The 12,264-nt window shown below is 44.5% G+C and overlaps 1 protein-coding gene across 4 annotated transcripts in view; it reads right to left on the minus strand.

Annotated features, from left to right (window-relative positions):
* The window catches only part of PHF2 (PHD finger protein 2), a 90,811-nt gene that overhangs the window by 31,661 nt on the left and 46,886 nt on the right, over positions 1-12,264 (minus strand). For all 4 annotated transcript variants that reach the window (XM_074602597.1, XM_074602596.1, XM_074602599.1 and 1 more), the window contains exons 2-5: positions 11,996-12,081; positions 6,087-6,201; positions 2,990-3,150; positions 545-686 (exon numbers count right to left, since the gene is read on the minus strand). In XM_074602597.1, coding sequence (XP_074458698.1) covers positions 545-686; positions 2,990-3,150; positions 6,087-6,201; positions 11,996-12,081 — 504 coding nt within the window. The remainder of the gene's footprint in view (positions 1-544; positions 687-2,989; positions 3,151-6,086; positions 6,202-11,995; positions 12,082-12,264) is intronic.

Genomic DNA, 12,264 nt, shown 5'->3' on the forward strand with positions numbered 1-12,264 from the left:
TTTCTTTGGTCTTACCGGTATGTGTCAGGCTGTATCTAAGTACCTCAGATCGCACCAGGAACATACCTCATTATCACTCGCTATCAGGACAGGGCACAGAATTCGCTCCTGGAGCACCAAGTGATGCTCTAGTTACACATCACTAATATCTAGTTGCAACGGATTAACTACACCTAGACTACCAGAGTTGAAATAGAACTGAAAGGTGCCAAAATGTTCTGCTCTAATCTGTGAATGCTGACGGCAGATGACTGCTGGCGATACGCCGGTGTGCATTACCAGGACAAATGCTGTCCCGTTCAGTCCGCTCTGTGCCATTCTCCTCATACAGCAAACAGCACCTTCATTTCTGTGCTTGGCCTGACCCGGCTGCACTTGGAGGATGGAGTGGAGAGTCAGAGCGACAAGAAGCCACCACCCCACGCTCAATGCAGCACCTCCTGAAGAGGGAACCAGCGCAGAGGGCAGAGGCTGTTAAAACTCCTCCGGCCGAAGTCCACCGTGTGTCCCGGTCACCGCGCAGTGCCGCAGGCTGGACTCTTACCTGGTGTCTGAGAACTCCAGGTTGGTCACATTGAGGACCCTTTTCCTGTTCGTACTGTAGTAGTAATCCACAAATTCCTTGAGCTTCATCTTGCAGTCTTTCTGTTTGGTGACATCGGTGACATCAACACTCCTCTCTGGTCCTAAAAATTAATTCAACAAAAAAGAGAGACTGAAGGGCAGCCTGACTCGCCCCATTTTGTATGCTTGGGGGTGAGTTAACATTTCCAGAAACATCGCAATCTTTTGATTTTCTGATCTTCTTAGCCTTTGTACCCCTGTTGTTCATGCACGTACACACATATACATGTATGTATAAAAGACGTGTATATACATAAAATGTATACGCATAAAATGGTGCTTCTGTATTCATCCCCTTGACACAATTATTACTGTAGTTTTTTATCTTTAAAGGATGAATGTTATTTTGAGTCTATTAATTTCACTATGGATTTCATTTGCATGGTGAAAATCATATGCAAATACCCGTTCATTCCCAGAGTAAGCCCTACCCACCACCCTGTAAAAGTCCTGTGATTGTAGACAGAGCGTAATACTGTACAGGATACCTTGTCAAACCGATTTTCCAAAATTCTAAGTTCTCTTAACGCTCGATTCTAAACTTTTGCTTACAAAATCTATAATCGAGGATGAGTTTTGCAGGAAATTTCCCCTTTTTTAACAGGATATTTCAGGTGCGCCACAAAAAAAATTGACTGTTATTTTACCCAAAATTACGCCTATCAAAAATCCATCCCCTCTGTATTGGAGTACAGAGAATAAGCTGCTAGTACTTACACATTTCCTCTGATGCACCTTGTTGGATACAAATCTCCACTGTTAATACTAATGGTATTAGTCAATTAGTGGAATGTAACACTGGGCACGTCAGAGCACACACGGAGAAAGTCAGAGCTTTGAAGAGTGCCCATTCCTAAGCACACCCTCTTATCCTTTCTGCAAGAACAGCATCTCTCCGGTCTTTCTTCCCTCCAATTTTAATTGGCCTTATTTTTCCTCCCTCAGCATTTCATTCACAGCTTTTTTCACATTAGGCGAGGAAAAAAAATCAATTTGTTTTTTCATGAGATGCCACAACAGTAATGATGTATTTGGCAGTCTTAGCTGTGGTGTTTTGTCCTCCGCTACTTACTTGAGATTGTTTCTAAAAGACATTCTAGTTCCAATGTAATAAACTACAAAACGGCGAGGTAAATCCCTGCCTGGGAAATCCCGTTCAAGCGAACTAACTCCACAGAGGTTAGACCAGCGCATATTTGTTCCGTTCACTTTCAAATCTGGTGCCAGCTTCAGACCAAACAACCCATGTTCTTCCCTCCAGCTTGTCACTAAGTGTTTTGTTGGTAAGGTAGGTTATTTCAGCTAAAGGCTGAGAGAAAGCCAGCAGATGCCTACGGAGCACCTAGGTCATACAAGAACATCTGCTAAGTGTAGCAGATGAGCAAGGAAAATATGTTTCCCGTAAAAGCAAGGGGATAGAGAGAACAATAAAATTGGGAGTCTTGGATTCTCCTTTATTCATAGTTAGCTCACTGCACACAATCACTACAAAAGCAACAGACACAGTCAAGAACACCAGTGGCTGGTGATAGCACCCTCCAGTTTGGGGAACAGGTCGATGGCCTGGTAAGGAGAGCGCAGGAGGAGGGGGTGGTTAGCACACTATACAAGGAGATAAAAGGGACCCTGAAACACAAGCAGATACACTGGAGCTGGAGTCATGGCTCCAAAAGGACGATGCCTTGACAAAAGACTGGAAGGAGAGAGAATCGGACAGAAAGTGACACAGAGGAGGGATGGAGCGAGAGAGGACAAGATCACACATGCTAAAGGAAGAAGGATGTGGAAACAAGAGAAGCGACTTCAGAGCACTTCCATGGCTCCTGGCCAACGTGTGTTTTCCAAGGTGGGATGACGTGATGACTTGTGAGAAGATGCAGTACAATACTCCGCTCAGGTTAGAGACAGGAGGATGCCAAAATGAACCCAAACGGCCCGCAGCAAAAAAAAAAAAACAGCTCTCTCTGACAGCAGTGTTAAAAAATGTACTGTGTTTGCAGACGGGAGTCGCAGTCTAGTAATTCCTTCAATAGAAAGTGAGATGGCAGCAATCAATTAAGACCTGGCCTGAAGAAACAATTTTTTGATACTACCATGACTGTTTCTTTTCACTCACTGCTACAGAGTACAACGCAGTCTGGCTCAGGCTCACTGGAGGATACACAAGTTGATACAAGAACCACGAGTGAATTAATTGCTAATTACAAGCTGCCACTATGTAACAAATATTGAAGTCAGCATAGCTCAAGACACAGACAATATTTTACAATATATTTTACATTTTTTATACAAATAATATATATATATATTTCAAAAGCAGGTGAGCTCCAAACAGTACAATGCCACCTGCTTGCCAGATACCCACCAACATAGTTTTCAACATCGCTGACGTAGAAGGTGGGTGCGGGTACAGACAAACCCAGGCCGTCCTTCTTTGGGACAAGGATGGGCTCTGAAAAGCCATTTTCTTCCAAATACTCAGTTGTTAGTTGGCTGCCTGGCACTTTCACGACTATATCTTCAGCACTGAAAAAGTAAGCACAGATTCAACGGTGAGGTGCTTAGCAACTTCTGCATTTCACTAGTAAAACGAAAAAGTTATGAGTAAGCAATTATATGCAAATTAGGTGCATAAAACGAAAGACAAGAAGCCACATATTGCAAAACACGCAGGGCACGCTAAAATCATCCGGAATCAATTCACTCAAGCCTCATGCACCAACTACTGGAAACTCACAAAATAACAGCTTACGGAGAAAGAACATTTTCCTCCACTATAGGCATCTGTCAAGTTACCAGTGATCAAAGTTAAAGAAATTAGTGTTAAATGTTCCGCTCTAAAGAAGGCAAGATTAAAACCGTTACATAATCTCAAATAAATTGTCCGGGAAATACTTTGAAAATTGTTTTTAAGTAGTCAAATAAATTGCTTGGGAAATATTCTGCAAATCATTTTGAAGTCGCTGGGGGGGTGTCAGAGGGAGGAAGGAAAGGGCAACTTCACCAGGCGACAGGCCATTTGCACCCACATCTTGCAAGGGAAATTCAAATCTGATCTGTAGATCTTTTCAAGAGTAAAACACTCTGGATTCAGAGTGAGAAGTGACCGTATGTGAACGACCAACAGTCCCGAAAGCACCCTGCCGCCATCTGTAGTTTGTCAGCCGGGCTCTGATAACTGCCTGGCAGACCAGGGCCATGGCTGCTGGCGGGGGGAAACAGCAAAACCTTGAGGGTTCACCCCAAAAAGCACTACCTCCCCATGCGGGTAAGGCTAACACATGACTGCCCTCTCCTGCAGCAGTTCCAAACTACAGCTCACGTCTTCATAGCTCCCCAAAAAAACAGCGGGAAAGGGGAGGAGGCTGCAAGTGCTGCCATGGCGGCCGGCAGGCTTGGGCCTCACCGCCTTGGCTGCCCCATGAAGCCCAGCCTGCGCAGAGCCCCCGACACCCATCGCTGGGGGGACTCCTCTGCCGGCCCCGACACCCATCGCTGGGGGGGCTCCTCTGCCGGCCCCGACACCCATGGCAGTGGGGGCTCCTCCGCCGGCCCCACCATGCAGGGATGCCCTGGCCCGGGGCCTACGCAGGCCACCTCCGTGGGGTTCAACCCCGGAGAACAAGGTGGCCAGACGCAAGGAGGGATAAGCTGTAGTAACCCAGCTGATTTCTGGGTCACTCCAGCCACAGTGCATCGGCAATGGCTCATCCGGAGGCAAATGATTGATAATAATTAATTAAAAGGAGTGTTCCACATTTATGTGAGCACTGGTAGTGTATGCCAGCAACATGCAAAAAACAAGGCTGGAGATAATAATCATGATTCACCACTAAACCTCTGCACTTACTCTACAGTGGCCATATATATCTCACATACTTGTTCAGGTCTGATTTGCTTCTATACGTGCCACAGCAACTTACACATAGTTGTAAAGAGAGATCAGTCCCAGAGCATCTAGTAATGATCGTGACAAAATGGAGAGTCTGGCACCTACACTGAAGTACCTGAACCACCAATTTAATTATTACTACTACTACTATTGCTACTCTAATGCTATTTTGGTATTAAACATCCAGGAGTGGAATGACATGAACTGTATTTTTTGCCTTTTTGCTCTCTCCACTGTTCCCTTTGATCTGAGCTTCACCAAGAGACTAACCGTGGGATGTAATTCCCTGTCGTGTGCTGGGGATCAGAAATGGAGTTTCTGTCTCTGAACTGAGACCCCCTTTTTCTGTTCTTCACATTCTGACTGACGAGTGTTGGGTTTTGTTCTGTGAACATCTGCAGATTTCATTCATTTTCTTCAGAAGAGAAAATTTCTCAACAAGACTTCGTGTTACTAACAGCGCAAGCGTAGATGTCGGAGGCCTGAATCTCGCAGGCACTCCTTTTGGCTACAGACCCTTCTTTCTCAGGAACTTTAATCGGGCAGCAGGGTTTTCTTATGTGCACATTCATGTAAGAAACAAACAAGAAAACTTGGGGTCCATATTTTTTTTTACAATTTGTAAGCGACTCAGAGCTACTGCATATGTGAGTGCAACCTCAGAAGCCATCCCAGCTTACTGAAATCATCCTGCTTAGGCCTCAAAACTTGATGAAGAAATTAGCTTTGCAACCTGTCAAATTTTTCTGTATACAACAACAACAAAAAAGGCTAAGTCTAGCAGGCCCAAATAAAAATAGCCAAGCAAGAAAAAATATTGCATCCTGAATTCAGTGGAACACGTCTGTAATTTCTGCAAACACTTTGCAGAGGTATTTTCAGCCTTTTCCTTAACCAGGATCTGAAATTAAATGTGAAATCAAATTCTTCGTAAAAAGGAAGAAGTTTTGTGTTTACACAAAGTACACTTTACCAGTCTCCAAGGATTCTTCTAAAATAATCAGTCATTAATAATTAAGGATTTATTTGGCTAAGGCCTCTACTGAAGAACCAGAAGAAAATCATCACTCTTACAAATGGCTGTGAAGCAGCCTAATAAAGTGTGGAACATGTCACCTAACAATTAGCACTATTCATTACCCCAAATAAGAGGGCCTTTGTCACTGTAGCAACTGAGGATGTCATTGTTCTTCTTTTCAAGACGGAGACAGACTTCAGCAAAACCATTACTATTTTTGAGAACTGGACAATTCCATGCAATAAATTGGCTAGTTTCTTATGCAAGCGAATGTTGTGGGGGCCAAACGCATTCTTCTTCTTGTCTCCACAAACACCGGCTTCTATGGAAATCCACAGGAACCAGGCTCAATCAAAAGTAGATTTTAATATAGCCGCACAAATATAAAAAAGGAAAGAACTTGGGACATCTGCAGTAATACAGCACTGGTTTAAACGTCATCGCTCTGTACTATACAATGCTTTCTGCAGGCATCACCATCAGCTTCGTAGGAAACTGGCTACATTGGCTTCACCTCAACAGCCCATCCCTGCGTGCAGCTGAACAACCCACCTTGGAAAAGTACGACTTCGAAGTTCCTTTATGAAGACTTGGCTCCCGTTCTGTACAGGCTTGACCTCTGTCGTCTGTCCAGTATCGTGTTTATGCCAATTTCTTTTCTTTTTCACTGAAAAAGAATGAATTGGAGAGTACCGTATGTTAAGTAGAAGGTAATTATTGAGACATTTGAAGTAAGGACAAATCTTCATTTCATTTCTTACACGAGCAGAGAAGAGGGAACCCCCACTATGCTGCACTGCAAATTTTAATATTGCTCTCAATTCACCATTAGACAATTATACTGTAGCCTGAAGATCTATTACATACCGAACAGTGTTCGTTTTGTAACATAAGGGCAACCAGACGGATAATTACTGAGCTGCGCAGCTACTGCAGGCTTTATGCAAACACAGGCTCTGGACGTCTTGTACTTGCCAGACTACACACTTAATCCTTATCATAAAACTCTTAGAAAGACACTTTTCTGCCTTCTCAACATGCAGTATAGATCTTTAGGAATATATTTATCATTAATTACCTTCGTCTATCAGTCTGTCCAGCAGTGGCAGATTTGACATCAATTTTGACGGGCTTTGAATTATGCCCTGCACACAGCATGCACATAAAAGGAAAAAGACAAGAAAAAAAAAAAAAAGATGCAAGGGCATCGCAAATGCAATTTTTAGAACTCCTCTTATTCCTAGGTTTTAAAAGGCAAGCCAGGCTTAGGCCTTCAGTTGATGACAGCCGCCTGAAGGCCCCTCGACTGTGCTCCAGCGTGTGAGACACAGGCAAGTTCATCATGGAAAAAGGGTCAGTCGGAATAAGCACAAATAAGTAAGTGAAATGCCAATGCAGTTCTGCCCTGCCTCTTTGACAGACAGATAACGCAGAGCAAGAAAAACTGGTCCAGCTTTTTCCCTTAGTCAGCACTATCCCTCTCAGCTGTTCCCGCTTCCACAGCCTGCCCGGACATGCTCATTTGGGTAGTAAATTGGTTTTGTCCCAAGTGCATATTCATACCATTTCAAGCCTCCGTTTGTAGAATTTTCAAATGTCACAACTTTCTTTTATTTTTTGCCCTTGGTTTAAATAACAAAACTCAGTATTTTACCCCAAAATCAAGATCTCAGGCTTTTCTTACTGTTCAAAACAGCGATGGGAGGAAACAGACTCCTCAGTAACCGCGCACGGACTGCACTCTTTCCTCGCTCTTTCCACGTGTACAGACACACAGAACCGCGTACTTTTTCACTAAGAAAGGAATCTGGAGGTCACAGCTCTAAGACACGAGGTTTGGAAAAAGCTAACTTTGTTTTCCCAGCCACAACCCGGGAATAACTCAAGTAAAGACATCTCCCACCGAATCCATCCCAGGTTTTGCACAAAGCATGTTGGTTTTATTAGTTCCATGCAGCTCTCCAGCCTAGCTGGATATATTCATTAAAGCTGCTAGTTCTTTATCTTAATGACTCTCAGGCTTAGTGTATTAATTCAATGCTCCTGGTAACAAAGGAAACAAGCCCTACATGAATGTCAAACCTTCCTCCTCTCCTTCCCTTTCCGACTGCCTCCTCCCCCTCTCAGAACCAACACTGGGACTTTTCACACAAGTCCCAGTGAAACAGGTGTCGCTTGCCACAGTGAAAATTAAAGAGCTTATCATATTAGCATTTTATTACATTTCAGATAGCATAGAGCGTTGAGAAATAAATGTGGCAAATCAGTGAAAATTAAGAAATTCACTGCAACTCTTCAAAAAGCATTGGGGAGTTATCTCCCTCAGCGCCAAGCTCCAGCAAGCATCCACCTCCCACATCCACCTCCCCCACCCACCTCCCCCACCCACCTCTGCCATCCACCTCCCCCATCCACCTCCCATATCCACCTCACACACCCACCTCTCCTACCCATCTCCCACTTCCACCTCTGCCATCCGTCCATGTCCCCATCCACCTCTCCCACCCACCTCCCACATCCACCTCTCCCATCCACCCACCTCTCCTACCCATCTCCCACATCCACCTTGCCCATCCATCCACCCCCATCCACCTCACACACCCACCTCTCCCATCCACCCACCTCTGCCATCCACCTACCTCTCCCATCCACCTCTCCTACCCATCTCCCACATCCATCTCTGCCATCCATCCACCCCTCCCATCCACCCCTCCCACCCACCTCTCCCATCCACCCACCTCTGCCATCCACCTACCTCTCCCATCCACCTCTCCTACCCATCTCCCACATCCACCTCTGCCATCCATCCATCTCTCCCATCCACCTCTCCCACCCATCTCCCACATCCACCTTGCCCATCCATCCACCCCCATCCACCTCACACACCCACCTCTCCCATCCATCCACCTCTGCCATCCACCTACCTCTCCCATCCACCTCTCATACCCATCTCCCACATCCACCTCTCCCATACATCCACCTCTCCCATCCATCCCTCCCACCCACCTCCCACATCCACCTCTCCCATCCACCCACCTCTCCCACCCATCTCCCACATCCACCTCTGCCATCCATCCATCTCTCCCGTCCACCTCTCCCACCCACCTCTCCCGCAGAGGGCACAAAGACGCCTCCATTGCCAGCACACTCCCAGGAGGTGCCACCTCCTGGACGGCAGCAAGCCAGCTGCTGTAGTCCATTATACTACATCAAACAACTGACATTTGGCCCATTTTCAGCCATTCTCTGCATGTTTCGTCTTTACCGTGAACGCCACAGCAAGGATTCAAGGCCCATTAACATGTGCAACAAATACTAGCTTTGGCCAGAAAGGCCACTTTTTCTTAAATGATTACAGATTTCTTTTTCTGTAGAACTTTCTAGTCCAAATTTGACCGTTGGAAAGTATAACCTGCTCCTCCTACAGAAAACCCTCCGGAGGAAAAAGGGAATGTATTTTTAGGAAAACTGTATCTCAAAATGAGTAATTCTAGACTTCAAAGGTATATTTATATTATTTCAAATGTATTCATGAAGAAGGGATACCTAGAAGCGGCCTCTTGGTTCTCTGTTGATTTATATTAAAGTTTGTAACTACTTAAAAACAGTTTCAGCCTGACTTTGGTTTGCTCGCGTTTATGTAACTTCACCGATTCCAAAGAATTTCTCCCGATTCTCCCTGCTGCAAATGAGACAGCAATCAAACCGAACGTTTCAGATCATGTTATGAAAATGAGTCAAGTCTGCCTAAACAAAGCACTTACATTTTATTTAGATGATGTCAGAAAATTTTGTGTGAATGTGTGTAATTTTTCCCAAAGAGGAGTCCCTACAAATTTCATTAAACCAAAATGGCTTAAAATGTCATATGACAGGAAGCAATCTTCTGAAATAGTAGCCACTAAGCCACATTGGTAAAGTGGAAAAACGTAAGAAGAGGAAAATGATTTTTAAATTTGACATCTGGAAAACATATATTGCGGAATGCGTGCTCCAGAAATACACATATATTTTTAAATCCAGACGAGCTGCATAACAGACAATTGGTGTCTGTGTTTCCCTTTGCTAATCTTGCAATAATTAAATCCTACCAGTGGACTACTGGCTCTGGAACAACACTTATTCACATATTTCAAAACTGATACTGCTAGATAACTAGTTTTAATGTATATTGTAAGAGTTAATAAAACAAATGAAAGTGATCATCTCCCGGCAGCCCCAGCGCCGTGTAGCGGGACGCCCTGCATACAAATGCCTGACGGAATGAATGCATTAAGCCAAGCTGTTCCTGCCTTCATTTAATTGCTCGTTTAACTTCCCTGGCCTATTGCACTCCGCAAGGAGGGGCTACAGGATAACAGCCTCATTTTTCAACAGGATCCACGATTCTACGAGTTAACGGCGAAAACGGCTACGCGGCTTGAGAACTTGTGATCTTGCACTTCACCAAAACTCAAGGTGAGGTTATCAATAATTAATGTTTGAACGTTCCCGGAATTTTTACACTCGACTATTTCGATGATTGGCCTTGTACGTCATTAAACTTTCTGCATTGCATTTGAAGGGAGAAAAGAAAGTGGTGTTGCCATCCTGCAGAATTATATCGTGTCGTTTTCCTACCACGCTGAGAACCTCACACGTTGATAAGACCCGAACGAGCGCCAGCACCCCAGCAGCACTTGCTGCCGTGCTGCACGATGCGGACTGAGGGACATACTGCCAAGTCCGATTTTTATTTGGATAAAAAGAACTGGATAGACAAAAACCCTCTCAAAGCATCAGAAGACTGTTGTTGATGCGACTCTCCTTGTCTTAACTGGTACATTAAACTCGCAATTTCTTTTTATTGAAACTGCCATTTCTCAAATTCTGAGATTATGCATCACGGTTTCCACAGAATTGATATTTAATTCCCGATTATAGACGTTTGCTGCTTCTGTCTGATTTTTTTCTCCTCCCGCACTGAGAAGTAGGTGCCTTTCATCATTCGTAATTCAAAGCGCAGTGAAAGAAATCAAAGCATCAGGCACATCTCAATGTTATACAAAACTCACAGAGGCGAGAAATCCTGTGCTGCTGCTTCTATACTGGGTCAGTAACAGCCTGGGAGTATCTGCAGTCACCCCCCCCCCCCTTTTCCACACAACCCATTCTAATACCAAGTTGTTCACTTGAAGATGATTTGTGGTTATTTGTTTGACCAGTTTCCAGTGCGTTTGTCAGAAATCTTCCAGCAAAACATCAGAAAGGCTGACTCGTTTAAATCGAAACTTTTTGTGGGGACACATTGATTTTGTTAAGTCTTTCAGAACAAGCCTCCCAAGGGGTTTCTTTGCCAGCTTGCCCAATTTGTGCTGCCCTGCTTGGGCCAATGTTGCTAGCAGACCATCTGGGAGACAGAAACAGCTGCAGGTCATTCAGGTTTCCAGTTCACACTTGATTTTGAAAAAAGTCACAGTGGAAAAATGATTCCCATTTTTGGCCCCGCAAATGAACATTTCAGGCTCCTCCCCTTTCTCCCTAGAAATTTTTTAAACTTGTAACTTTTAAGGCAGTGCAGAAATAATTGCTTGTTTTTAAAATTACGGAGTTTTAACACAACAGAAATTGTGTTTTTCACACTAAAAAAGGCACGTTGTGATCCGTCCGGCTCCCGGGCGATGAGCACAGAGCCCTTCCGCTGCGTGTTGCTGTAAGGTTGCAAAGCAGTGAGAACCTCCGCATCATTGTTGCTTATTTAAAATAAATGGCTTTCAAGTAAAGCACTTCATCTTTTACAGGGATTGGTTTCTCTCCTTTTCTTTTTTTCCCATTGTATAATAGAAAGAATTTGTGAATTCATCTGACCAAAGCAAACACATCCTACAGTTCTTTCCCAGACAAAACTCCCACTGAGATCAACTGTCACTTTTACTCAGGAGAACTTTTTCCTGTGAAAGAACTGCAAGAATTGGCACCCTCGGTGCATCCTACGATTTTGACTGCCACTGAAATCGCTACAGTTTTATATCCCGGCCAAGCATAACATACTGTTTCTTACTCTTCTCATCCGAAGACAAAAAACACCAGCCAGTTTCCAAAACTCGCTGTATTAGAACTAGCTGTCGCTGTAGGATTTTTCTAGCCCACAGTACGAAGTGCCTTTGCCATTCTTAATTCCGTGCGGGGAAGGCAGCAGCGCGTTCACCGCCGGGGCCAGGACTGAAGCTGCCCAGGTGAGGTGCCTCGCATCCCCGCACACCGCCTGAGGCCTCCACGTTCCCCAGTCCGGCCCACGGTTTTCTCCCTCCCCCTTGCATCTTTTTTCACCTCATGGTTTGAATTTTAATATTTATGACGCGCGATATTTAGGTGTGTCTTTTTGTCATGGAAAAAAAAAAGAAAAAAAAAAAGCTGCTTCTTTTCTTTAAACATACAGAATGTGCTATGTATCTGAGGACCGGCTACGCAAGTATACTTACAAGTAGACTTTCCGTGCGTTTTCTCACAATTTGGACAATGATAGATGTCGATATCCGGTGCCTCTTCTTCCTCAACACCCACACAGCTGGAAGAGATGAAGGCAAATATTACATTAGCTTGAGCCCACCTCCAAACATGCAGGCGTGCAGTTAATAATGAAAAAAACCACCCCCCCCTAAGCCGTGCAGTTACTATGCAGCTATGCTCACTGCGAACAGCTACGTCAAAGCAAAGCTCAGGTGCTTTTTACACTAGTACAGTCCGACTG

The sequence above is a fragment of the Larus michahellis genome, chromosome 10 (assembly GCF_964199755.1).
Source record: "Larus michahellis chromosome 10, bLarMic1.1, whole genome shotgun sequence".
Taxonomy (NCBI): domain Eukaryota; kingdom Metazoa; phylum Chordata; class Aves; order Charadriiformes; family Laridae; genus Larus; species Larus michahellis.